This window comes from Sminthopsis crassicaudata, chromosome 6, assembly GCF_048593235.1.
Source record: "Sminthopsis crassicaudata isolate SCR6 chromosome 6, ASM4859323v1, whole genome shotgun sequence".
NCBI classification, from domain to species: domain Eukaryota; kingdom Metazoa; phylum Chordata; class Mammalia; order Dasyuromorphia; family Dasyuridae; genus Sminthopsis; species Sminthopsis crassicaudata.
The window spans coordinates 256,790,571-256,815,302 of record NC_133622.1 but is presented as its reverse complement, the minus strand read 5'-3'; the positions used below and the strand labels follow the sequence as shown (position 1 = coordinate 256,815,302).

The 24,732-nt window shown below is 66.6% G+C and overlaps 3 protein-coding genes across 12 annotated transcripts in view; 1 reads left to right on the top strand and 2 right to left on the bottom strand.

Moving 5' to 3' along the window:
• Nucleotides 1-116: 116 nt before the first annotated feature.
• Nucleotides 117-944, bottom strand: LOC141546085 (DNA-directed RNA polymerases I, II, and III subunit RPABC5). Its single transcript, XM_074273621.1, has 2 exons — nucleotides 582-944; nucleotides 117-441 (listed from the first exon to the last, which is right to left on the bottom strand). The coding sequence occupies exons 1-2, from the start codon at nucleotides 674-676 to the stop codon at nucleotides 333-335; spliced, it is 204 nt and encodes a 67-aa protein (XP_074129722.1). The 5' UTR covers nucleotides 677-944; the 3' UTR covers nucleotides 117-332.
• A 706-nt stretch (nucleotides 945-1,650) lies between these two features.
• Nucleotides 1,651-24,732, top strand: part of TSPAN4 (tetraspanin 4) — a 53,908-nt gene continuing 30,826 nt past the window's right edge. For 2 of the 10 annotated variants that reach the window (XR_012483226.1, XM_074273603.1), the window contains exons 1-3: nucleotides 3,953-4,121; nucleotides 13,310-13,381; nucleotides 22,257-22,336. Coding sequence is in view for 8 of the 10 variants with exons in the window: in XM_074273603.1 (XP_074129704.1) it covers nucleotides 22,274-22,336 (63 nt within the window). In the remaining 2 variants the exon portion in view is untranslated. Of the gene's footprint in view, nucleotides 1,802-3,952; nucleotides 4,122-10,316; nucleotides 10,442-13,309; nucleotides 13,382-21,970; nucleotides 22,337-24,732 lie in introns of those variants that run through there. The other 8 variants (XR_012483225.1, XM_074273601.1, XM_074273604.1 and 5 more) reach the window with 7 other exon arrangements.
• On the bottom strand, nucleotides 2,347-3,204 carry POLR2L (RNA polymerase II, I and III subunit L). The gene is made up of 2 exons (XM_074273620.1): nucleotides 2,789-3,204; nucleotides 2,347-2,671 (listed from the first exon to the last, which is right to left on the bottom strand). Exons 1-2 carry the CDS (start codon nucleotides 2,881-2,883, stop codon nucleotides 2,563-2,565), a joined length of 204 nt encoding a protein of 67 aa, XP_074129721.1. The 5' UTR covers nucleotides 2,884-3,204; the 3' UTR covers nucleotides 2,347-2,562.

The following is a 24,732-nucleotide window of genomic DNA, read 5'->3' as shown; positions in this document are numbered from 1 at the left end:
CCCAACTTTAAAAGGGGAAGCAATTCAGCCGCCGAGGGGCAGCTCGCTTGGGGGGGGGGCTGATGAGGCGTCACCAGGGGTCCCGAGGGATTTGTTCAAGTACACCTGAAATAGACCAGTGTTTAAACTTTTATTTCACGCCATGCAACGTCAATTTTAACACACTGAAAAAAGTCTTCGGCGCGGAGGGGGCGGGGCCTCGGGGCCCGCAGGAGCCCCCGGGAGACGGCGCCACTTCCCAAACACAGCTTAATTTCGCGCTGGGATCCCGGGGCGGCCGGGGCTGGGGGGCCTCGCCTCGCACGGGGCTCGCGCCTCCCCGCGGGGCGGGCTCACTTCTCCAGGGGCGCGTAGTTGAGAAGCTTCTCTATCAGGTCCACGTGGGACAGCAGCATCCTCCGGCAGCAGTAGCGCTTCAGGCCCAGCGCGTCCAGGGCGTCCCTGCAATAGGCCAAAGAGGGTCCTGAAGGGGGGGGGGTCGCCGGCCCCAGGCCCCTCCCTTCCTTCCCCCCGGAGCTCCCCCCCCCCGCGGTGCTCCCCCCCCCGCGGTGCTCCCCCCCCCCCGGGCTCCGGGAACTCACCCCTCGGTGTACTCGGCCTGCAGCAGCCCCAGGTAGGCCTCCCACTTGTTGCCCACGATCTTGCCGCATGTGAAGCAGCGCACCGGGATGATCATGGCGGAGGTAGCGGCAGAGATAAACTGAGATTCGGTTCTTCGTCTGCCAGAGTTAAGGCAACACTGGGTGTCCCGCCTCCTCTCGTCCCCGCTTCCGCTTCCGGCTGTTTCCACTGCCTGGAACAGCGGGGGGAGGGAGGCAGGAAGTGGCTCGGCCCCGCTCCCTTTTCACCCCGCTCGAAGTTCTCACCGAGGCCGCAGGCCCGGTTTTCTGCGTGTGGGATCTCGGGCTGCGTGGCCCCGAGAAGCCGCGGCGGCGTGGGGGCGCATCTCTCTTCCGGTGTGGTGATGGTCTCGCCCACACCTACGGCGGCGCGCTTAGGCCAGAAGGTCTCGGCCCGTGCCCGGGCGCGTTTCTCGCTCTGGATTTGAGTGACAGCTGGGAGGCGGGGCTGAGTCCGTGGCGGAGCTGTCGCCCCCGCCTCCCGAGCTCATTGGCTCCGCGCTGCGCGGGGTGCGCTCTGGGAGTCCCTGCTGCAGAGCCGCCTACCCTGGGCCTGGACGGCGCGACTGGCGGAGGCGCCGCCGCTGAGGGCGGGAGGCCGGGCTGGAACTTGCTGCCTCGCGTAACGCCCTGAGGCCCTTGGGGAGCGGCAGGGGCTCCATTTTGGCCCCAGGACTTGGAGGAGGCTTTCTGCCCGGCCGGCGCTCGGGGCCCCGGGGAGCGAGCGCGTGGTCCTCTCGGACAGCCCGATCGTCCTCTGCCGGGCTGGGAGACTCTGACTTCTCTCCTCCATCTCTGAGCCCGCAACGGAGTCCTCAGGGAAGGGGTCGTCCTCGCCGCCGTCTCTCTGCCTCCAGCCCCCACGGCTCTCGGCATCTCGGATGGCGGAAGAGCGTTCCCCCAACACACACAGTCCCTACCCACTCCCAGACGGGGGCACTCAGCCGCCCCGCCCCCACTCGCGTCCCGCCCCTCCCCTGCGAATCCCCGCTGCCTAATTGGCTTCAGACGGAAGCAGGGGGTGGCCTCCAGGCCCGGGGGATCCGAAGGGGTGCTCGGCTTTCCCCGGAGAGCAGGCAGCTCGCCTCGGTCCCGTCCCGCCAGTGGCCCTCCATCTCTCGCGGCTTCGGGGGGGACGGGGGAGGCTGCTTGGGGCGGGAGGCAGCGGAGCTCGGGCCGAGGTAAGTGGCTGGGCAGCCGCTCCCGAGCCTTCTCCAGGGTGCACCCCTGTGCTGGGGGAGGGGCCGGTGGTCCTGGGCTCTCCCGGGAGGGTCTTGCTCCGGGGATAGGAGGGCTGGGACGCTTGAATAAAACACTCTCCTGGTCATCCGACAGAGGGTCTTTCTTGGGGGAATAAAATGGGGGGCCAGCTCCATCCGGGAAGCACCAAGGCTCCCCCTGCTGAGGGACCAGCGCAAGGGCTCACGCCCACCCGCATGTACGAAGGCCCGCAGTGCCAGGCAGCGGGTGAAGCCCACGAGGAGCAGGAGGCACGGCCTGGGCACAAGCCAGGCCCGAGGCTCAGTGGGGGGCCCACACAGAGGCATGCTGGGAAGAAGGGCGGGCCGGGCCCCAGTTCGGCGGGTGCCCTCCTCGGAGCTCCCCCGCTGTGGTGAACTTTAAAAGGGGAAGCAATTCAGCCCCGGAGGGGCAGCTCGCTTGGGGGGGGCTGATGGGGCGTCACCAGGGGTCCCGAGGGATTTGTTCAAGTACACCTGAAATAGACCAGTGTTTAAACTTTTATTTCACGCCATGCAACGTCAATTTTAACACACTGAAAAAAGTCTTCGGCGCGGAGGGGGCGGGGCCTCGGGGCCCGCAGGAGCCCCCGGGAGACGGCACCACTTCCCAAACACAGCTTAATTTCGCGCTGGGATCCCGGGGCGGCCGGGGCTGGGGGGCCTCGCCTCGCACGGGGCTCGCGCCTCCCCGCGGGGCGGGCTCACTTCTCCAGGGGCGCGTAGTTGAGAAGCTTCTCTATCAGGTCCACGTGGGACAGCAGCATCCTCCGGCAGCAGTAGCGCTTCAGGCCCAGCGCGTCCAGGGCGTCCCTGCAATAGGCCAAAGAGGGTCCTGAAGGGGGGGGTCGCCGGCCCCAGGCCCCTCCCTTCCTCCCCCAGGAGCTCCCCCCCCGCGGTGCTCCCCCCCCCCGGGCTCCGGGAACTCACCCCTCGGTGTACTCGGCCTGCAGCAGCCCCAGGTAGGCCTCCCACTTGTTGCCCACGATCTTGCCGCACGTGAAGCAGCGCACCGGGATGATCATGGCGGAGGCGGCGGAGGTAAGCTCGGTTTCGGTTCCTCGTCAGCCCGAGTTCCGGCAACACTGGGAGTCCCGCCTCCTCTCGTCCCCGCTTCCGCTTCCGGCTGTTTCCACTGCCTGGAACAGCGGGGGGAGGGAGGCAGGAAGTGGCTCGGCCCCGCTCCCTTTTCACCCCGCTCGAAGTTCTCACCGAGGCCGCAGACCCGGTTCTCTGCGTGTGGGGTCTCGGGCTGCGTGGCCCCGAGAAGCCGCGGCGGCGTGGGGGCGCATCTCAACCTCTCTTCCGGTGTGGTGATGGTCTCGCCCACACCTACGGCGGCGCGCTTAGGCCAGAAGGTCTCGGCCCGTGCCCGGGCGCGTTTCTCGCTCTGGATTTGAGTGACAGCTGGGAGGCGGGGCTGAGTCCGAGGCGGAGCTGCCGCCCCCGCCTCCCGAGCTCATTGGCTCCGCGCTGCGCGGGGTGCGCTCCGGGAGTCCCTGCTGCAGAGCCGCCTACCCTGGGCCTGGACGGCGCGACTGGCGGAGGCGCCGCCGCTGAGGGCGCGAGCCCGGGCTGGAACTTGCTGCCTCGCGTAACGCCCTGAGGCCCTTGGGGAGCGGCAGGGGCCCCATTTTGGCCCCAGGACTTGGAGGAGGCTTTCTGCCCGGCCGGCGCTCGGGGCCCCGGGGAGCGAGCGCGTGGTCCTCTCGGACAGCCCGATCGTCCTCTGCCGGGCTCGGAGAGGGGGGATGGACCCGCCGACCCGCGTGGGGGCCGAGAAGACTCTGACTTCTCTCCTCCATCTCCGAGCCCGCAACGGAGTCCTCAGGGAAGGGGTCGGGAGAAGGACCCCGATCCCCCGGGGGTCGTCCCTCGCCGCCATCTCTCTGCCTCCAGCCCCCACGGCTCTCGGCATCTCGGATGCCGGAAGAGCGTTCCCCCAACACACACAGTGCCCCCCCACCAACGCACACAGTCCCCCCCACTCCCAGACGGGGGGCACTCGGCCGCCCCGCCCCCACTCGCGTCCCGCCCCCTCCCCTGCGAATCCCCGCTGCCTAATTGGCTTCAGACGGAAGCAGGGGGGTGGCCTCCAGGCCCGGGGGATCCGAAGGGGGTGCTGGGCTTTTCCCCGGAGAGCTGGCAGCGGCTCCGGCGCTTCGCAGGCTCGCCTCGGTCCCGTCCCGCCCGTGGCCCTCCATCTCTCACGGCCTGGGGGGGGGGCTGCTTGGGGGCGGGAGGCCGCGGAGCTCGGGCCGAGGTAAGTGGCTGGGCAGCCGCTCCCGAGCCGGGTCCAGGGCGCGCCCCTGTGCTGGGGGAGGGGCCGGCCCGGAGGATCGGCAGACGGAGGGGAGCGGGGACCCCGGCCAGACTCCTCCTCGGTCGAGCGTTTGTGGGGAGGCGGAGCGCTCGCCGGCCCCCGGCTCTTGGCGAGGAGTCGAGACCTTGGTCCCGAAACGGCGAGATTCAGCCTGGGCCGGATGCCGGGCGCCCGCTTTTGGGCTGAGCCAGCCCCCCTGTCGGGGGCGCCCCGGGCCGCTCTGGGACAGCCTCCTCACCCGGAGCAACGTCTTCCTGATAGCTAGCCCTTCCCGCCCGCTTCTTGCTCTGCTTTGCGGGGCCTAATCCCCGGCCACAGCTGGGCTGTTCTTGGGGAGTCTCTGGAGGGAGGAGGCCGGACAATCTGTACTAAGCCCCAGTGATCCCTGGCAGCTAGGGGCTGGGAGCGGGGGAGGGGCCAGGCTCTCCTCAGGGGATGCCTTTCAGGTGGGGAGGGGTCCCAGGCAGGAGGAGGGTGGGGGTCCTGGCTCTCTGGGCCAGGGCTGGGATGGTCCGATCCCCCCGGAGGCTCAGGAGCCGGTCCCCAGAGAGGCGGGAAAGAGCTGGGGGGCTCAGCCTCTCCGTCTGCTATTTAATGGCTGGACCTGGATTTTGGGGCCTGGAAACCACTAAAAGCCAGCTGGGGGAAGCGCCAGGAGGGTGGGGGCCGCCAAGTCCCTCCTGGTCCTATTGGGGACTGGGGGGGGAGAGGAAGGGCGGTCCGGGCCTCCGGCCTTCCCCTCAATGGCTCCTGGGGGGATGAGGAAAGGAAACGGACCGCGGGGAATCAGGATGGAGACGGCTGCCGGGGCCGGGGGCCTGGGCCTGGCAGTGGCGGAGGCTTTTCGGGGGTGGCTTCCATCCCCTAAAAGGGAATTTCGGCCCTGGGGGTGGGGAGGCGGGGCCAAGGTGGACCAGAGGTGGAGCCTGGGACCTTAGGATTTGAAGGTCTCAGTTTATCTGTCAGTGGCCCCTTCCTCCTGTGCCGGAGCCGGCTGGGCCCGAGGGGCGAAGGGACTTGTCTGAGCCCCACCCAATTCCTTGGGCAGAGCTTGGATCTCCAGAGCTGGGGTCTTCTGGACCTCTTCCTCCCGCTCTCTTTCATCCCTCCTGCCAACTTTCCCTTTTGCCCCTTTCTTCCCCTCACCTTCCCTCTCTCTGTCTCCCCCCTCCCCCCCTCCTTCCCTCTCCTCTCTCCTCCCCCCCTCCCCTCCCTCCCCCCTCCTTCCCTCTGTTTCCCCCCTCCCCTCTCTGTCTTCCCCCCCTCCTTCCCTCTCTCTGTCTCCCCCTCCCCCCTCCTTCCCTCTCCTCTCTCCCTCCCCCCTCCTTCCCTCTCCTCTCTCCCTCCCCCTCCCCTCCCCCCCTCCTTTCCTCTCTCTGTCTCCCCCTCCCCCCCCTCCTTCCCTCTCCTCTCTCCTCCCCCTCCCCTCCCTCCCCCCTCCTTCCCTCTGTTTCCCCCTCCCCTCTCTGTCTTCCCCCCCCTCCTTCCCTCTCTCTGTCTCCCCCTCCCTCCCTCCCCCTCCTTCCCTCTCCTCTCTCCTGCCCCCTCCCTCCCCCCTCCTTCCCTCTGTCTGTTTCCCCCTCCCCTCTCTGTCTCCCCCTCCCTCCCTCCCCCCTCCTTCCCTCTGTCTGTCTCCCCCTCCCCTTCCTTTCTCCCCCTCCTTCCCTCTCCTTTCTCCTTCCCTCACTGTCTCCCTCCCCCCCTTCCCTCTCCCTGCCCCTTTCTAATCTCTGTCTCTAGACCTCCACTCCCTTGTTCTCAGTGGAGGAGGGGGCAGGGAGTCCGGGTGCAGCTTGGGGGGCAATGAGGGTGAAGTCAACGGGAGGAGGGCCTCTCTCCTAGGCCCCAGGACCCAGCCAGAGACAGACTAAGTCTAATCCAGGGCCTGATTCTGCCCGGGGCTTCTGGGGGCATAGAGGCCGGGAGCCCCGGGGGGTGTCGGTGGCCCAGATGCTGGAAGGGGGTTCCATTTGCACCCCTCGGAGCACATCTACCTGGAAATGTCTGCTGGACATCCTGGCGAGGGGGACTTAGGGGGACTTAGCGCCCCCGTGTGAGAGATCCCCATAGGCAAAGACCCAGACCCCCATGGGCAGCCGGATGGTGCACTGAGTAGCCCAGCCAGAGCCCACCCCTTTGGGTTTCCCACCCTCTAGCTGGTCCTTACCTCCACAGGGTTGGGGGGAGGCCCCTAGGTCTGCTCCCCACCCTGTTCTTCTTCCCTGGGTGCCAGCCTCAATCCCCCACAGGGCTGGGCTCTCAGATGGGAGGCCCTTGTAGGCAGAGGCTGGAAGGTGGGCACAGCTCTGAGGACCGGGGAAGGCCCCTGGTGGGCCATCCCCAGCCCCTATCCCTGGGGAGCCAGGGAGACCCTGAGACAGCCAAGGGAGAAGCCGGGGGGGGGGGCGATCCCAGGCGAGCTTCCTGGAGGAGGGCCTCCTGTGAGGTGCCCATGACATGGGCTCCCTGAGGCTGGAGGGGAGCAGCAGCAGCAGGGGAGCTCCAGGCTTTCCAGGAGGTATCCATGGCCAGATCAGCTGGGAGCCCTGGGCCTGCAGAGCCGACCTGGGCCTGGGGCCCGTCCTGGCCTGGCTCGTACCCCATCCCGGGCCTGGGGCCTGTGTCCTGTCCTGTCCTGGCCTGTTCTGGACCTTCCTGGACAAGGGGAGGGCTGTGGGCAGTTTTTAGACTTCCAGGCACATAGTAGGTACTCGTAGTCCCGGGCCTGGTTGGAGGGAGGCTGAGGCCCTGGTGGGCTCCTGGGCAGGGAGGGGGCTGGGAGGGGGTCCAGCCACAGCTTCAGAATAGCCCCAGCTCCCATGCACTGCGGGGAGGACTTTGGCTGACTAGGGGCTGAGCTTCCCGTCCCTGGGAGGATTCGAGCTAAGGGCATTTGGTGCCCGGCCTAGTCCCGGGCTTCTTGTTTGGCCTTCTTGCTTCTGGCAGCATGAGGGGGCGCCTCCATCCATCCAGACTCAGGCTGGGTCTGGGAGGCCCAGAGCCGGATGGAGCTGTGGGACTCATTTTGTCCTCGAACCCCCCCAGGTTGGGGGCCCCGCTCCGGCCCTTGGGGAGTCTGGCCACATTTCTGTGGCTCCGGGTGTCGGGTCCTGGGAGAGGGCAGGGTCTGGGCCGGGGGTCGAGCTCTGTGGCCGGGAGGGGGGGCGGGGGGAGGAGGGAGGGTATTGGGGAGCTGTGGCCCCAGGCCAGCGTGTGGGCGGGGATCCGCTTCCCAAGATTTCCAGGCAGAGGCTGGGTCACATTCGGCAGGGAGACAAAAGGAAATGAAGGGGTCTGATATGGGGAGCCCCCCCAAGCCCGGGCTCTTCTGGGGCCTCGGGAGCCTTGGAAACAGATGGGGGCGGGGGAGGGGAGAGATCTGGTGACTAAGGGAACCGGGATTGGAGGGGCCAGCAGCCTCCCCCCCCCTCGCGCTGGCCGCCGCGCCCAGTATTCCTGTTGCCAGTTACTTGACTCTGCCGGTGTTGACAGCCACCTCCAGGCCGGGCATCAGTGCAGTGATGGGCAGGGCCCGGAGTGGTGACCCCTGGGTGAGAGAGCGCCATTGGAGCCATCAGAGTTCCATTTGGGGCACATCACCTAACGTTGGGGCCTCAGTTTCTCCATTTGTAAAACTGAGACCTGGCCTAGAGTCCCTGGGCTTGTCAGGGAGCAGAAGTCGGTCTGGCTTGGGGATCGTGGCCTGGGCTGGTCGAGGGGTGCAGCCCACCCCCACTGCCATTAACCCCCACAGCCATGTCCTGCCCCGCCGTTCTTGCCCCTGGGCCTCGGGCTTCGGCCCCTGGGAGGCTCCCCTCCTCTCTGCCCGGTCAGGGCTGGAATCCGTGGCAGGAAGTGCTGCCTTGGCCGGCCCGGGGCCACGAGAGAAGGGGGCCTGCTCCGTGACACCCCCTGCGGACCTCTGCCATCTGGGAGTGACCGGGAGGCCCCGAGCTGCTCAGAGAGGAGTCCCTGGGGGAGAAGGCTGCCAGCCTCCGCCCTGGTACAGCGTGGGAAGCCCACAAGGGACCTGCCCGGTCTGGGCGGCAGTTTGGGAAGAGGCTCGTGGCCAGTGGGGCAGGAGCCGGGGGGCCTGTCTCTCCCAGGGAATGGCAGAAAGTACCTGAGGCTGGCCCAGAATGGGGGGGGTGGGGTGGGCTCTGACTCCTGGAACTGCGGGACCAGGCTGAGGACAGGGCGCATGGGGCCCCCAGCCCTCGTGGAGCCCCTTCCCCTCCCCCCATGGGAGGCCCTCAGGTTGCAGCCCACTCCAGGGTTTGGGAAGGCTGCTCCTCTCCCAGACGGCCCCCCTCAGTTTGAGGTGGGGACCCGCTCCTACTCCTTCCCCCTCCTCCCAAAGGGATGTGACCCTTCCTCCCCGGGGGAGCCTGGATGGAGGCCCCGGCTCTCCTGGGCTGGGATGCTGCCCTTTTCAGGGGCCTGGGGCCTCCATCTTCCCCCTCTGCCCAGCCTTGGGGGCCCCAGCCAAGCAGACGCTCACCACAGGCATGTTTGCCTTTGGCGGTCCGAAGCTGAGCTCAAAGGTGGCTCAGTGCTCTTTGGGGGGGGGGGGGTGGAGGGGTGGGAGGGGCCTCAGGCTGCCCCAGAACTCCTGGCGGGCCGCCTGGGGCTCGAGCTTCGGGGGTCTCCCTGGCCAGGAAGGGGCTGTGCCCGGGGCCCGGCTCTTGGGCGAGTGGTTAATACTCTAGGCCCCTTTGTGCCCGGCCCTGAGGGTCACTTCCAGTGCTGGTGGGACTCTCGGAAGGTCTGACTGCAGAGGTAGCTGGGGGGGCAGAGGCAGCCCCCCTCCCTGCCTGTGGGGATTCACTGCCCTGTCTGATGCCATCGGGAAGCCTGGGGCCTTTTGATGATGCTTCTGGGGGGCTGTGTCTGGGGGCTGTGTCTGGGGGCTGCTCTCTGCCTCTGCCCCATGGAGCACTCTTCTCAGGGAGGCACTTAGAAAAGGAAGCAGACTTCCTGGGCGGAGGTCTTAGCCTCCCAGAGCACTCGGGGTTCCCCTTTGCCCTCAGTCCTGCTGACTCCCCCTTTACCCTCTGCTTCTGGGGCCTATGGGGGCTTTTAAAGTAAAACTCCAGTTTGGGGGCGCTCCCTGGCCCTCTGCCTCGCTTCCTGTGGTGGGACGGCCTGTGTGTCTGTCTGTCTTTGGGATCCGCTGCTTGCCAAGGCCTTTACTTTGCAAGGAGACCAGGTGGGGGGGCCACCCTGGGCCTCGGGCTCAGGCCTATGGGGACGGGGACTCCCACCGCATCCTGGCCCAGTCTCCTGTGAGGTTGGCAGCCTTTCCAGTGTGGAGCGCTCAGGCTCTCTGCCCTGCCTGGGACTCTGCCCCCCCTCCTCAGACTACCCCCCCTCGGCTCTCTGCCCCCCCTCCTCGGACTCTCCCCCTCCTCGGACTCCCCCCCTCGGCTCTCTGCCCCCCCCCTCAGACTACCCCCCCCCTCGGCTCTCTGCTCCCCCTCCTCAGACTACCCCCCCTCGGCTCTCTGCCCCCCCTCCTCGGACTCCCCCTCGGCTCTCTGCCCCCCCTCCTCAGACTCTCTCCCTCCTTGGACTCCCCCCCTCCTCGGACTCCCCCCCTCGGCTCTCTGCCCCCCCCTCAGCTCTCTGCCCCCCCTCCTCGGACTACCCCCCCCCTCGGCTCTCTGCCCCCCCCTCGGCTCTCTGCCCCCCCTCCTCGGACTACCCCCCCCTCGGCTCTCTGCCCCCCCTCCTCGGACTCCCCCTCGGCTCTCTGCCCCCCCCTCCTCGGACTCCCCCTCGGCTCTCTGCCCCCCCTCCTCAGACTCTCCCCCTCCTCGGACTCCCCCCCCTCGGCTCTCTGCCCCCCCCCTCAGCTCTCTGCCCCCCCTCCTCGGACTACCCCCCCTTGGCTCTCTGCCCCCCTCCTCGGACTCTCCCCCTCCTCAGACCCCCCCCTCGGCTCTCTGCCCCCCCTCGGCTCTCTGCCCCCCCTCGGACTCCCCCCCCTCGGTTCTCTGCCCCCTGCCCTGGCTCCTGGCTGGATTTGGGGGGGGAGGCCCTCTGGGGGCCGGGGTCCTAGTCCTCCCCCCCCGCCCCCCCCCCCCCGTTCCTGCCGGTGTTGGAGATCCCCGCTCCCCAGGGCCTGCCGCAGTTCCCGGACCAACCCTACTCGGGGAGTTCTCTCTGAGCCGGGAAGGGTGAGTCAGACACCGGGAAGGGCGGGAGCTGCCGGCTGCGGGCGGCTCCGGGGATCGCCCGAGGGACCCGAAGGCATGCTAGTGAGTGAGCGGCCTGGGGGGCGCGACTAGGGAGGGGCATGACCCCCCCAAGAACAGCGGGGCGTTCTGCAGCGGGGGGAGGGGCCCAACAAGGCCAGGGAGCCACAGGCGGCCCTCGGGGCTTCTGGAGGGGTGGGGGAGGAGCCGAGGCAGGGAGCTGGATGGGGGTCTTCAGGGGAGGGCGGAGCTACACCGAGAGGACTCCCAGGGCTCAGGGGCGTCGGCAGTCTCGGCTCTCGGCCCGCACCGGGATTCCTCCCCCCCTCCCGCACTGGGCTCTGGTCCCGGTTCGGAGCGGAGGGAGACCAGCCGGAGGGGAGTCACAAGTTGCACCGAGTTCCCAGAAAAGGCGGCGCGGGGGCCGCCCCTGGCCCCCCAGCCCCCCGCCCGCTTTGGGGCTCCTCTGGGGCCCTCCCTTGTCTCCCTCCCCCTCCTCCTCTCTCCCACCGGGAGCCTTTGGGAGGTTGGCCAGCTTGCCCAGGGCCGAACCGGACCCGGCGGAACCGGCGTCCAGCAGGTTTTTCCTGGGCTGCTTCTAGAACCCCCGGCCCAGCCCCAGGGAACCTGTGGGTTCCGACAGGCCGATTTACGTGTGCTGGGAAGGGGCGGCGGGGGCGTAACCCGACGTCGCCCGCCCCCTCGTCCCCTCCCCCCCAGGGTGGAAGTGGAGCCAGATGTTTTTACTTAGAAAACCCTAAAGGAGAGGGGGGGAGGGGCGCAGCGCCCAGTGGGGGGGTGGGGGAGGGATGTCCGTGACTGTGGGCGCCCACATGAGGGGGGCGTCGGGGGCGTGCCTTTACAGTGTGGGTCCTTTTCTTTCCGGACCTGCCCTGGCCGTTCCGCAGGGACGAGCATTGCTAGGGAGGGGGCCTGCGGAAGCGGAGGGCTGCTCCCCCAGCTCGCCCCTCCCCTGCTCCCCCTCAGGCTGCTCCCCTCCCCCGCGCTGCGCAGCCCCGGCCCGCCCTGTGTCCCCGATGGGCTCCCGGGCCTCACACCCAGAGCCCAGACAGCTCCAGCCCCCCTCCCCCCCCCCCCCCGGGGCCCAGCTCGGAAGGCGGGGCGCGGCGGGGAGAAGGGGCGAGAGAGACCCCGGCCCCTCCTCTCCTCCCCCTTTCTGCTGACCCGAAGTTCTGGGAGCCCACACTTCCCGGAGGGGGGTGCGGGGCTATTTTTAGCTGGAGGAATGTCGTTCTTGCCAGCCCTCTGCTCCCTGCCCCCCTCCGCCTCCCCGCCTGGAGGGCTCCCCAGCTCCCATTCCCCAACCCTCCAACGGAAAAGTCAAAGCATTTATTCGGCGCCTGCTGTTTCCTGGGCTCTACAACTCCTGACTCTTTTGGAAAATGACCCCGTTAGTGAGCTGCTGAGCAGGATTCGAACTCTGGGCTTTTAGAGCCTGGTGGCCTGGCTGTGGGGGGAGGGGGCCCATTTCCTCTGATCTGGCGTCCTCCGCTTGCTGGGGCATCCCACCGGCTCCCCCGTTAGCTCCCCGCCAGCCCGATGTAAGTCCAAGTTCTTGGGGGCCCTTGGTGCCCGGGAGCCTCCTGAGGGCGCCCCCTAGGGGCCGAGCGTCCGTCCCGCTTCCCGGCCCGGAGCGCTGCTGGGGGGGGTGGCGGCGGGGTGTTAGAGTCGCCCCTCAGTCATGCCCGGAGCCCCGCCCGTGTGGTCCCTTTTACTGGTCAGCCAGAGGACATGGGCTCAGACAGAAAAGGGTTCAATGGGGGGAGGGGGGCTCTGGCCCGGGGTGCCCCGTCTCCCACAGACAGCATCAGAGGGGGATGCCGGCCTCGGCGCGGGGCAGGGGGGGCAGCGGGGCCCAGCCTCAGCTCCGCCCTTCGGTCCTTGACTTTGGGCAGACCCCGTCCTGCCCTGCCTCAGTTTCCCCACTTGCCAACAGTGACAGCTCCCCTTGCACGTGTTACCCGTCTGGTCCACACAACACCGGGAGGAGGTGCTACAGTTATCCCCGTTTTACAGATGAGGAAACCGAGGCTGAGAGCGAAGCCTCCGCAGCGGCTCTGGGAGCCCGGTGCTCCTCAACTGTGCTCTGAGAGTCATCCCCTGGAGGGCGCGGTGCTGCTGACTTCCGGGCGAGGCTGGGGGGGCGGGGGCGGGCCCCAATGTTTATCCCCGGCCTAAGGGCTCCTGAACAGCTTCATTTGGGGCCTCATTATTAATGGGGAGGTCGGGAGCTCCTGGCCTGGGAGGGCTGGAGTCCCAGGAGGGGGCGGGCTATGGAAGTGGGGGCAGCGCCGACTGGGCCTGGGCCGAGGGGCCCCCTGGCTGCCCCCTCCTCAAGGGTCCCCGAGGGCCAGACTCTCCCAGCAGGGGTGGGGGTGGGGGAGCAGCTCCCCCTGTGCCCGCCCCGCGGCCTCCCGGCCCCTCCTGCAGATCTCCCGCCCTGGGCTGGGCCGGGCCCCGCTGGGGAAGAGGGAGGCAGGTGCGGAACCTGGCCCCTCAGGTTTCAAGGGGGCTCCAGACATTTATTGAGTACTGACTGTGTACACGGCCTGGGCCTGGTGGGGAGAAGAGCCGGGTTCTGGGGGCCTGAGCCCGGAGGACCAGGAGGGAGGGGGCCGGGGCGAGGAGCGCTGGTCAGTGCTGGGCGAGGGCCCAAGGCTGAAGCTGTCCCGGGACCCCCGCCCCCGCCAGTGGCTCAGGAAGACCTGCCTTGTCTGGGGGAGGGGCGGCCTGAGCCCTGGGGGGTGAAGAGCGCCTCCCGCGGGTTCCAGGTCCCGGCCTTGTCCTGGCTCTGGCCGCCCCCCCCTCGGCCGGGCAGTCCCCTCCCATGTCCCGGAGCCTCCCTCCCCAGCTCAGAAGACAGGAAACGTGCGGAATGACCCTTGACGTCCAGTTGGCTCCTTCCTGCAGGGCTCTCCGCTTCCTCCTTCGCCGGGCCTCCGGGACCGTCCTGAGCAGACCTTCCTCCGGGCCTGAGATCAGGTAGGAGGCGGGGGCTCTGGGGTGGGGGGCGGAGGGACCCCCCCAGACCCTGCCGGCCAGCCCCACCCCTCCGTGGGGGCATCTGGCCCCGTTCACTGTCCAGAGTGGGCCGGCCCGGGCCGGCAGAAGCGGGGCCCTTCCTGGCAGGGGCGGCGGGGAGTCGGGGACCGTCCTCGGACCGGCCCAGGGCTGCGAGGGATGGTGGCCGGCTCCAGGAAGACGCGTGTGCTGGGAGACCAGGCCCCCTTCTATCCCGAGGCCCTGGTCCTGGGGCTCCAGTGCGGAGCACGTGCTGTCCCCCCAGTTCTTCTGGGCCCCGGATTCAGCTGTGACCAGCTGGGCTGCCTCAGCCCGGCCTGGGGGGGGGTGCGAGGCGATGCCCCCGGCCCCTCCCCCTCTGGCTGGTCCGAGGCTCGCTGCCCACCATGGGCCGGGTCCTCCGGACTGCCGGGGCCGCAGCGGCCAGCGGCATTTGGAGAACTAGGCAAGTTTTGTTTGTCAAACAGAAACCGGGGTGTGATTCCCCTCGGCACCGTGCTTCCTCATTCTGGGGGGCCGCCCTGTGCCCGGGGAGCCCCCCGAGGGCCCGTCTGCAGACAAAGCAAGTCCCGGGGAGCGGCCCCTCGGCCACAGGGGCTTCTGTCCCCCAGGGCCGGGCGCGTGGCAGGTGGGGGGATGGGGAGGAGCGCGCTCGCCCCGATTGAAACCTGCAACTCGGCCGGCTGACGGGCCCCTCTCTCGGTCCTGGGGGTCCTGCTGTGCCCCGGCCCGGCTCCTCCGGCCTTTTGCGTTGACCGCTGGCTGCCTCCCTGCTTCTCTGGGTCACCCCGGCGACCCCGGTACCCCAGCCTCTGCCTCCACACAGTCCTGAGGATCCCATAACTGGGTAAAGGGAGAGGCGGGGGCGCGTTCTCCAGACCGCATCCTCGTCCCTGGCAGGCTGAGCTGGGCAAGCTGAGGGGATGAGGGGTCCCTCTGAGGGATGAGGGGGTCTCTCTGAGGGATGAGGGGGTCTCTCTGAGGAATGAGGGGTCTCTGATAGATGAGGGGTCTCTCTGATGGATGAGGGGTCTCTAAAGGATGGAGGGGTCCCTCTGAGGGATGAGGGGTCTCTCTGATGGATGAGGGGTCTCTGAGAGATGAGGGGTCTCTGAGAGATGAGGGGTCTCTCTGAGAGATGAGGGGTCTCTCTGATGGATGAGGGGTCTCTGATGGATGAGGGGTCTCTGAGAGATGAGGGGTCTCTCTGAGGGATGAGGGGTCTCTCTGAAGGATGAGGGGTCTCTCTGAGAGATGAGGGGTCCCTCTGACAGAGGATGAGTGGCTGACCCAAGCTGTCCCCCGAGTGGTAGCAGCCGTCCGCTGTCTGTAGGATCAAGAAGCTGAATTTGAGAGCCCTGAGGGTGGGAGGGAGTCCCAGCCTAGGGGGAGGGAAGCCCCTGGAGGCTGTCCTGGAAGGAAGGACAAGGGTCTGGGTGTGGGGGACCCCCCTCCATGCACTCCCTTCTACTGCCCCTGCTGTCACAGGGTCCCCTGGTTGTAGACCTTCCTGGGGCAGGTCCCCACGCAGAGGCGGCAGCGGGCTTCCCCTTGCTATCAAAGGGGTGACAGCCCTGAGGACTGACGAGGGCGCAGGGGCTCCTGCCGGAGGGACCCTCAGACCCCCGGCCAGAGGGGTCTGCGGCTGACAACTCAAGTTTGGAGCGTGTGGCAGGATCCATCAGGGGAGGCTGAAGAGGGCCTCCCCGAGGTCCAGCAGGGGAGGCTGAAGAGGGCCCCCCCGAGGTCCAGCAGGGGAGGCTGAAGAGGCCCCCCCCCCCCGAGGTCCAGCGGGGGAGGCTGAAGAGGGCCCCCCCGAGGTCCAGCGGGGGAGGCTGAAGAGGGCCCCCCCGAGGTCCAGCGGGGGAGGCTGAAGAGGGCCCCCCCGAGGTCCAGCGGGGGAGGCTGAAGAGGGCCCCCTCCCCCGAGGTCCAGCGGGGGAGGCTGAAGAGAGGCCACCTGAGGTCAAAGAGTTCTCGGCTGGAATGGGCTTCAGACTTCTGGGCCTGGGCCGCTTCAAAGGCAGGAACAACAGGATACGGCCGGAGCGGGCGCTTGACAAAGGCTGCCCAAATGTGTTTTCCAGGCGTCTTGCAGATGGAATCGAAAGGACTTGCTGGAAAGGGTGGGGGAGGGAGCCAGCTGCCTTTGGGGATTTGCCGAGCTGGAGGCTGGAGGCTGGAGGCAAGAAGGCTGCCCCAGCCTCCTGAAGACCCCAGAGACAAGACCCAAGGAGGGGACACCCGCGGCACAACCACGGCCTGGCGCCGGTCCCCGGGCACGGTGAGAGGGACCAGAGTCCGGGAGGCAGGCGCAGCGGCCCGAGGCTGGGGGGGAGAACCTCCACCCCGGGAAGGGGGCTCATGCCCTGCGCAAAAGCAAGCACGTCGGAGTGCCGGCAGCGGGGGAGGAATGCGAGTCACTGGTTATCGGGGCCCAGACCGAGGGGACAGGAAGAGGAAGACGGGAACTTGCTCTGGCCATGAGGCACGAAGGGGAGATGCTCTGCTGGGCGCGAGTTACAGTCATCATGTGACGTCCCCTAGGGAAGGAAGGATGGTCACCGGAGTCCTTGAGTTGTGGGAGAGGGAGTCTGGGGGCTTAGAGAAAAAATGTAGGTGACGGGCTAAATCTGACGGACAGGAGCGTCCGAGGGGAACAGGAGTGTCAGGTCAGAGAGAAAGAGAGACAGAGACAGAGGAGAGATGGACAGAGACAGAGAGAGAGGAGAGATGGACAGAGACAGAGAGAGACAGAGCCAGGTAGAGAAAAACAGACAGAGACAGAGAGACAGAGGAGAGATGGACAGAGACAGAGACACAGAGAGAGGAGAGATGGACAGAGACACAAAGACAGAGAGACAGAGGAGAGATGGACAGAGACAGAGACACAGAGAGAGGAGAGATGGACAGAGACACAAAGACAGAGAGACAGAGGAGAGATGGACAGAGACAGACAGAGAGAGAGGAGATGGACAGAGGCAGAGAGAAAAACAGAGACACAGAGTTGTGTGAGGAGGAATGAGAGGATTGCTCCGAAGAGATTGAGGCGGCTGCCCAGGGAGCTCGCCCACCAGTTCTGGGGTTTGAAACCCCTGTGGAGAAGATGGGAAGAAGGGCATAAGGCGCGGAAGCAGCAGCAGCAGGTGGAGGGAAACCGAAGGCTCCCTGGGGTGGATGGGGCCGTGATCGGATGGCAGTGGGAGGGCAGAATTGCTCATTCCTCCTTTTTCTTTTGAGACTACTGGGATAGAATGAATGAAAGAAAAATGATTCATTAAGTGGCTCATTTGGCACCTACCACATACTAGGCACTGTGCCAAGGGCCATTAAGGACCTTCCGAGCAGACAGCACAGAGAAGGAGCTGAAGAGCGTGGGGAGCCAGGTGAGGAGGGGAGTGGAAATGCCTGTCATGGGCAGGATGGAAAAGTCCGAAGGAGCCGGCGGACAAAAGACAAGATGGCGGGCCTGCACCCCCTCCTCAGATGGAGGCTCTGCGAGGGAAGAGCCTGCACCCCCTCCTCAGAAAAGGGCTCTGCGAGGGAAGAGCCTGCACCCCCTCCTCAGATGGAGGCTCTGCGAGGGAAGAGCCTGCACCCCCTCCTCAGAAAAGGGCTCTGCGAGGGAAGAGCCTGCACCCCCTCCTCAGAAAAGGGCTCTGGCAGGAGCTTTCCACTTCTTTCTCGAGTCTGGGGCAGACAGCCAGGGCTGATGTTGTTCTTGCCCTGGGGAGCTTGTGTCCCCTCCCCAGGTACTCGTGTGTGTGAGTCCAGAGCTCGGGGCCCTGATGGGGTTGGCGCTTGGGGAGGAATCCTGGGAGGCTTCTGGGAAGAGGCGGGCCAGAGGTGAGATGTCCTGGGGGGAGGTAGAGGAGGCCGCTGTCCGGACTGAGGTGCTGAGGACCCTGGCCAAGGAAGGGGGTGCTACCTCTGGCTCTGCTCTGCCTCCCAGGGAGCCGATGCAGGGGAGGGGGAGCCTCCAGAGAGACTGATCGGGGATGGATCTCGGGGAGCCTTCCCTAGGCTGCAGAGACTGGGGGCTCTGTCCAAGGGGGAGGGGTCAGCTGGACCGGGCGGAGGAGGGGGTGGCTGGCAGCCATGCAGGGGGCGGAGCCCACGCCCCCAAAGTTACCATTTCTTGTGGGGGCAGGAGAGAGGGAGAGCGGCAGAAGTAGTGGCTCACAGTCAGAGGGTGTTGGGGGGCCATGCTGAGGAAGGGGGAGGGGGGAGAGGAGACACAAAACACACGTGCACACACAGATACACACACAAAACACGTGTGCACAGGGCAGTAAGGCACACATCTATGCACATGCACATAACGCACAGCACATGTGCCCATGCGTACACCCAAATATGTACACGGCACAGTCACACGTACACACACAAGCACACGCCACCCAGATACACACCTACACAGCGCACGCACACACTCCCGGACGCCGCCGTGCACAGACCTGAGGGCGGCCCCCACAGGGACCCCCCATGCAGGCAGCTGCTGTCCCCCTCCTGCAGAATGGGGGGCGCCGCACCCCCCCCCCGGGGCTTTCTTGGCAGAGCTCCTGAAGGGGTTCGGCATTTCCTCCTTCAGGCCCTTTGACCAATGTGGAAACTGAGGCAAACCGGGGGAGATGAGTTGCTTCCGTCCAACTGGAACGCAGGAACTTGACTCCAGAACACAAAGTATCTTGACCAGCTCCTATTTAACCCACAGGGGGAACTGAGGGCCCTCAGAGGCGCTCATGCGGTGATCTGGCCACTAGATGGAGCCAGAAGGCCGGCGGCCCTCTGGCGGCCCTGGGAGGCTCCACTCCTGGCTTTGGGGAGGGCCCGAGGCCGGTGCCCACCCCGGCTTCTGCTTGGGGCCTGTCCGAGGCCTGGGGAGAGTGGAGGGGGAGGGGCTGAGGCGGGAGGAGCCCAGCTGGCCGGCTGGGGTGGCGTTCTCTCAGGAGCCGACAGGTGTCAGCAGAGGGTCAGGATCTGTGTGGGCGGCTGCTCTGGTCACTGACCAGTGTCCAAGCTGGGGGGGAGGGGGGCAGAGGCCCGTCAGCCTCCCGCATCCCCAGGTGGTGAGCCTCTCCCCTCCCCCACCCCCCACCCCCGCATTTGAGCAGGGTTCCTTGTTGGCCAGAGAGAGCCCCACTGGGCCTCCTGACAGGCTGCTGGGGAGGGTCTGTGTGAGTGTGTGTGTGTGACTGAGAGTGTGTGATTGTGAGTGTGTGTGTGTGACTGTGAGTGTGTGAGTGTGACTGAGAGTGTGTGAGTGTGTGAGTGTGACTGAGAGTGTGTGAGTGTGACTGAGAGTGTGTGAGTGTGTGTGAGTGTGAGTGTGTGAGTGTGACTGAGAGTGTGTGAGTGTGACTGAGAGTGTGTGTGTGTGACTGAGAGTGTGTGATTGTGAGTGTGTGTGTGTGACTGTGTGTGAGTGTGACTGAGAGTGTGTGAGTGTGAGTGTGAGTGTGTGAGTGTGACTGAGAGTGTGTGAGTGTGACTGAGAGTGTGTGAGTGTGTGAGTGTGTGTGAGTGTGAGTGTGTGAGTGTGACTGAGAGTGTGTGAGTGTGACTGAGAGTGTGTGATTGTGAGTGTGTGTGTGACTGTGAGTGTGTGAGTGTGACTGAGAGTGTGTGAGTGTGTGTGTGTGAGTGTGAGTGTGACTGTGAGTGTGTGAGTGTGAGTGTGTGAGTGTGTGTGATTGTGAGTGAGTGTGTGTGACTGAGAGTGTGTGATTGTGAGTGTGTGTGACTGAGAGTGTGTGATTGTGAGTGTATGAGTGTGACTGAGAGTGTGTGATTGTGAGTGAGTGTGTGTGAGTGTGAGAGTGTGTGTGTGACTGAGAGTGTGTGATTGTGAGTGAGTGTGTGTGTGTGACTGAGAGTGTGTGATTGTGAGTGTATGAGTGTGACTGAGAGTGTGTGATTGTGAGTGAGTGTGTGTGTGTGTGAGTGAGTGTGTGTGACTGAGAGTGTGTGATTGTGAGTGAGTGTGTGTGTGACTGAGAGTGTGTGATTGTGAGTGAGTGTGTGTGACTGAGAGTGTGTGATTGTGAGTGTATGAGTGTGACTGAGAGTGTGTGATTGTGAGTGAGTGTGTGTGTGTGTGAGTGTGTGATTGTGAGTGAGTGTGTGTGTGAGAGTGTGTGTGTGACTGAGAGTGTGATTGTGAGTGAGTGTGTGTGTGACTGAGAATGTGTGATTGTGAGTGTATGAGTGTGACTGAGAGTGTGTGATTGTGAGTGAGTGTGTGTGAGTGTGAGAGTGTGTGTGTGACTGAGAGTGTGTGATTGTGAGTGAGTGTGTGTGACTGAGAGTGTGTGATTGTGAGTGAGTGTGTGTGTGACTGAGAGTGTGTGATTGTGAGTGTGTGAGTGTGACTGAGAGTGTGTGATTGTGAATGTGTGAGTGTGTGTGATTGTGAGTGTGTGAGTGTGACTGAGAGTGTGTGATTGTGAGTGTGTGATTGTGAGTGAGTGTGTGTGTGACTGAGAGTGTGTGATTGTGAGTGTGTGAGTGTGACTGAGAGTGTGTGATTGTGAATGTGTGAGTGTGTGTGATTGTGAGTGAGTGTGTGTGTGATTCTGAGTGTGTGTGTGTATGTGAGTGTGTGTATGTGTGTATGTGAGTGAGTGTGAGAGTGTGTGATTGTGAGTGTGTGTGATTGTGAGTGAGTGTGTGTGTGAGTGTGAGAGTGTGTGTGTGACTGAGAGTGTGTGATTGTGAGTGTGACTGAGAGTGTGTGATTGTGAGTGTGTGTGTGACTGAGAGTGTGTGATTGTGAGTGTGTGTGATTGTGAGTGAGTGTGTGTGTGAGTGTGAGTGTGTGTGTGACTGAGAGTGTGTGATTGTGAGTGTGTGAGTGTGATTCTGAGTGTGTGTATGTGTGTATGTGAGTGAGTGTGAGTGTGCAGGGAGCCGATCCTCTCTCGTGCTGACCCACTTGTTCCTGGGGAGAATGTTCTTTCTCTGCGGCCTCAGTGGGCTGGCGGGGAGAAAGGTGTGACCCTTCTGGCCAGTTTTTCTCCTCTGACCTTATAAACACCATCTCCCCCCCAGTCCTTGGGCCCTCCGGAGCAGTCTGTCCTGAGCCCCTCCTCCCTCTCAGGGCACACACCTGGGGGCCCCGGTTCTCTTCTCCTGCCCCTGGGACAGCCACACTCTAAACCCTGCTTCCAGTGGCAGCCCCGTGGGCTGGATGTGGGGCCCCTGACCCAGACACCCCTCCTCCCCACTGCCGGGCCTCAAGCTGCCCAGTTCCGAAGGCCCCGGCCCGATTTCCCAGACTCCCTGCCTCCCCCTGCCGAGTCCCGGCCAGGCCAGGCTGCCTTTCCCCAAACTTCCCCGAGGCCTGCCTCCTTCCAAGGTCGCTGGTCCTGGGCAGCTGCCCCCCCTTGTTCCTCCCTACTCCCAAGCCTGGCCTTCCAGCCCCAGGTTCTCTCCCTCCTGCCTCCTGCCTCAGAAATAGGTGCCGGGTCCTGGCTTCTCCCCCAGGCCGGAAGGCACCTGGTCGGGCGCAGTGGGCCCAGGGTCCCTCGCACTTGTTCTGAGGGTGCCAGCTGCTCTGCCGGCGTCCCAAGGATGGGGGCGGCCGGGCTGAAGGCTGGGGCCCCTTTGCCCCTGGTCTCCTCACTCCTGTGCAGGGCAGCGGGGGACCCCCTCTGGGGCTGTGCCCGCATTCACCACCCCTCCCCCGCCCCTTCCCTCCTCATCCATTCCCGGGGACCTCGAGTCACTGTTTCCGGGCTCCGGGGCTGAGGTTCCCTCTTCCCTTTCCCGCGGACCCCCTAGGGCTATAGGCCCGGGGCTGCTGGAACTCAGCCTGGGGGGGGGGGGCCTGCCCTGGGCCCAGAAGGAGAGACTGACAGGTCCCAAAGGCCCCGCCCCCTCCTCGAGCCCCGAGCCCTGGGGAAGAAGGAGGGCCGAGCCCCCAGATCCCGGGGAGCTCGCTCTTGGCCAGTTCCCGCCGCCGCCGCCACGGGCTCGGGAGGGACGGGGCGGCAGGGGCCGGGAGGGGCCGGGGCTCCGCGGGGCTGGGAGTGGGCTCCAAAGGCGGCCGCGCGGGAGGGGGCGGGGCGCGGGAGGAGGCGGGGCGCGGGCCCAGACTACCATTGGCCGAGGTCGGCGGGCGGGAGCGGCGAGAGCGAGAGTGCTGAGCCCGCAGTGCGAGCGAGCGGGAGCCGCCGGGAGGGCGGCGGGGAGGCGGCGGCGGCGCCGGGGGCTCCGGGAGCTCGGCCGCCGCGGCACGGACAGGGCCACGGCCCCGGAGCGCGGCGGCGCGGGCGCGTGTGCGAGCGGCGGCCCCTGAGCCAGCCGGGAGCCGGAGGCCGGCCCGGGGCCGAGGCGCCGCTAGCTAGCCCGGCGGGGGGCGGCCAGCCGGGCCGGGGCGCTGTCCCGCGGGGCCGGGCGGGGCGCGGAGCCGGGGGCGAGGCCGTCCCCTGCGGGCGGCGGCGGCGGGGGAGGCGCGGGGCGGGCGCCGGGCAAGGTGCGCGCCGGAGCGGGAGGGGCCCGTCCTGGGGCCGGCCCCGCGATGGCGGGCCGCCGCCGCTAGCAGCAGGCCGGGAGCCCGGGCACCATGCGCAGGTCCAGCACGGACGAGTCTCCGTACCGCCGGAGCCCGTCCCTGGACAGCAAGGACTTGGGCTTCGCGCCGGGCGCCTTCCGCCGCTACAGCGGCCTCTACGGGGCCGGGGCCGGGCCGGCGGCGGGGGGCCAGGACGCCGGCTCCTCCTTCTTCGGCTTCCGCGGCAACCCCGGCCCCAAAGCCGCCAAGGCCAAGTACACGTCCCCCAAGGGCAACAAGTACGTGGTCTTTTACCTGGACCTCTCCTTCATCTTCCTCCTAGAGCTGCGGCGCTGCGGCATGGCGCACACCTGCCTCCAGGGCGTCAAGTACCTCATGTTCGTCTTCAATCTCCTCTTCTGGGTGAGTGCAGCGCCGAGCGGGGGCGGGGGGGGGCGCCGGGGCGAAGGGGGTCCGGGCGAGGCGGGGAGCCGGAGGAGAGCCGGGGGGCTCCCGGCCAGGGGAGGAGCCGGAGGAGAGCCGGGGGGCTCCCGGCCAGGGGGAGGAGCCGGAGGAGAGCCGGGGGGCTCCCGGCGAGGGGAGGGGGGAGCCGGAGAGCCGGGGGGCTCCCGGCCAGGGGAGGAGCCGGAGGAGAGCGGGGGGCTCCCGGCCAGGGGAGGAGGGAGCCGGAGAGCCGGGGGGGCTCCCGGCCAGAGGAAGAGCCGGAGGAGAGCCGGGGGGCTCCGGGCGAGGGGGGGAGCCGGAGGAGAGCCGGGGGCTCCCGGCCAGGGGAGGGACCCTCCCGAGCAGAGGGAGAGCCCCACAGAGCCAGAATGCCGGCAAGCCGGCCAGACATCCCGGGGTCGGCCGCTTTGCTCCAAGCTCCGCCTGGCTCTCTGGCCGGGCCGTTGGGGGCCAGGGCGCACGGACCGCCCCGGGCCTTGTGCTCCCCCTGTCTGGGGACCCGGACTGGCTGGGACTCTCCCTCCCCGGGGGCGGGGCCCCTGCGTAGCCTCGGTTTGTGGCCCAGGCTCGGCACCCCCAGGCTGCCTTTGTCTCAGGCCACTTCCCAGCCGGGACCCCGGGTGTCTCACCCCCTTACAGAGCTTCCAGCTTCCCCAGCACGTAGTGCCGGCCCAGGGGAGGCCGTGGGGCCGGGCGCAGGGCACCTGGTAGCCGAGGAGGCAGATTGGAGGTGTTGCCCCCCCAGCCTCAGGCAGACCGCGCCCCCCCCCCCTAACTTTGCCCAGAGGCTGGCTAACTGCCCTGAGGAATGGGCTGAAACAGCCTGAGGCAGAGGCAGTTCGGTGCTGCTGGGAGCCAGGGCTGGTGGGCAGGACTGGCCGCTTTGGGGGCACGTGGGGAGCCAGTCCTAGCCTGGGGGAGGACGGGCCGGTGGGCTCCTGCCCTCCCCCCAAACTTCTTCTTCCGCACTTCAGAATGGGGCCTGTTGGAAGGGCCGGGCGGGGTGGGCTCTTTAAGAAGCCCTTAGGGCACACCCAGGGCAGTGGGGGGGCAGCCCCAGAGGCCTTCTGGAAGCTGGGCCCAAGGCCCACCCAGCAGGCAGCCCAGTCCCACTCCCTGGTTTTCCAGGTCACTTCCCACCCAGCAAATGCCCGGAGTTCTCTCCTTAAGGGCTGGGGGAGCACTGTCCTTCCTGGGTCTAAGAGAGCAGGACCCTTGACCCCCGCCCGGCCTTCCTCACCCCCGAACTTGTGGCAGCCCGGCTGGGGAGGCCCCAGCGCGGCGAGTGCCCGGAGCCCAGACGGGGACCAGCTCGGACCCTGGGGCCCCAGCCGGCTATGGGAGGTCCAGGCACGCTGGGACTAGCTCTTGGGGAGACAGGACCGAAGCCAGAGCACGAGGGGCGTGAGTCAGACCCTGAGGGTCCCCCAGGCCCCGTTCCCCGCCGCCCACCCCCGCCAGGCCCCGATTCTCAAGAGCCGAGTTCATAATCTGCAAGCCTAGGAACGAGGGGACGAAGACCCTCCCCAGGAAACCCAGGGGGGGCTGGCAGCCCGAATTTCTTGTGATTTGGTGAAAACTGACGGGTTTTCCGCCCCCCCCCCCCTTCGAGTTCCCACAATGCCCTGGATCTGCAGAGGTGAAGGGAGCCTTTCCTACCTTTTGAGGCCCCCCCATGTGCCGTGTCCTCTGTCCTGAAGAGGTGTGGGGGCAGGGACGCGGGTCAGTCCCAGCAGGAGGCAGCGCACCCTTGGGATCGGCCAGGATTCAGGGGGAGGGGAGCACTCGTCAGACGGCGGGTCTTGCCCAGGAAGGGGGGGGGCCCAGAGGGGAGGACCCGAGCAATGGAGAGAGTGCAGGACTTGGAGGCAGGCCTGGATTCAGGTCCTGCCCCCGACTTTGGCCGTGTGACTCTGGGCTCGTTTCCTCCCCTTTAACAGGAAGGATTTGGACTCTGGGGATCTCTTGGGTCCCGTCAATTGCAAATCTTTGGTCTTATGGTCATGGGCTGAGGCAGTCAGGGCAGGCTTCCCGGAGGAGGTGAAACTGGCTGGACAGCAACCGACAGAAGGAGGCCGAGTCTCCCTCTTCTTGTCTTTGGCACCTGGAAAAGGGACCCGAGAAAGAGGCCGCTGCTGGCCCTTTGCTGCCTCCTTCCTCCAACCCCCCCCCCCCACAGGTCCCCTCACCTGGGAAGGGGGGTCTATCTGTCCCTCCCACCTTCCCGGAGGTGCTCCCCCGTCTCCATTTGCGTCTGAATGTTCTCTGAGGGCAGGGGGAGGGGGGAGGGGGGGAGGGGGTTGCTGCTGTCCAGCGGCAGCCAAGAAGGGGAGCTCGAAGCCCCGGGCCGGCAG

Excerpts from the sequence above, each read along its gene's own strand:
- LOC141546085 (XM_074273621.1), bottom strand. The coding sequence starts at position 676 with ATGATCATCCCGGTGCGCTGCTTCACATGCGGCAAGATCGTGGGCAAC. Across the intron at positions 442-581 it reads CAGGCCGAGTACACCGAGGG|GGACGCCCTGGACGCGCTGG; the intron begins GTGAGTTCCCGG and ends GGCCTATTGCAG.
- POLR2L (XM_074273620.1), bottom strand. The coding sequence starts at position 2,883 with ATGATCATCCCGGTGCGCTGCTTCACGTGCGGCAAGATCGTGGGCAAC. Across the intron at positions 2,672-2,788 it reads CAGGCCGAGTACACCGAGGG|GGACGCCCTGGACGCGCTGG; the intron begins GTGAGTTCCCGG and ends GGCCTATTGCAG.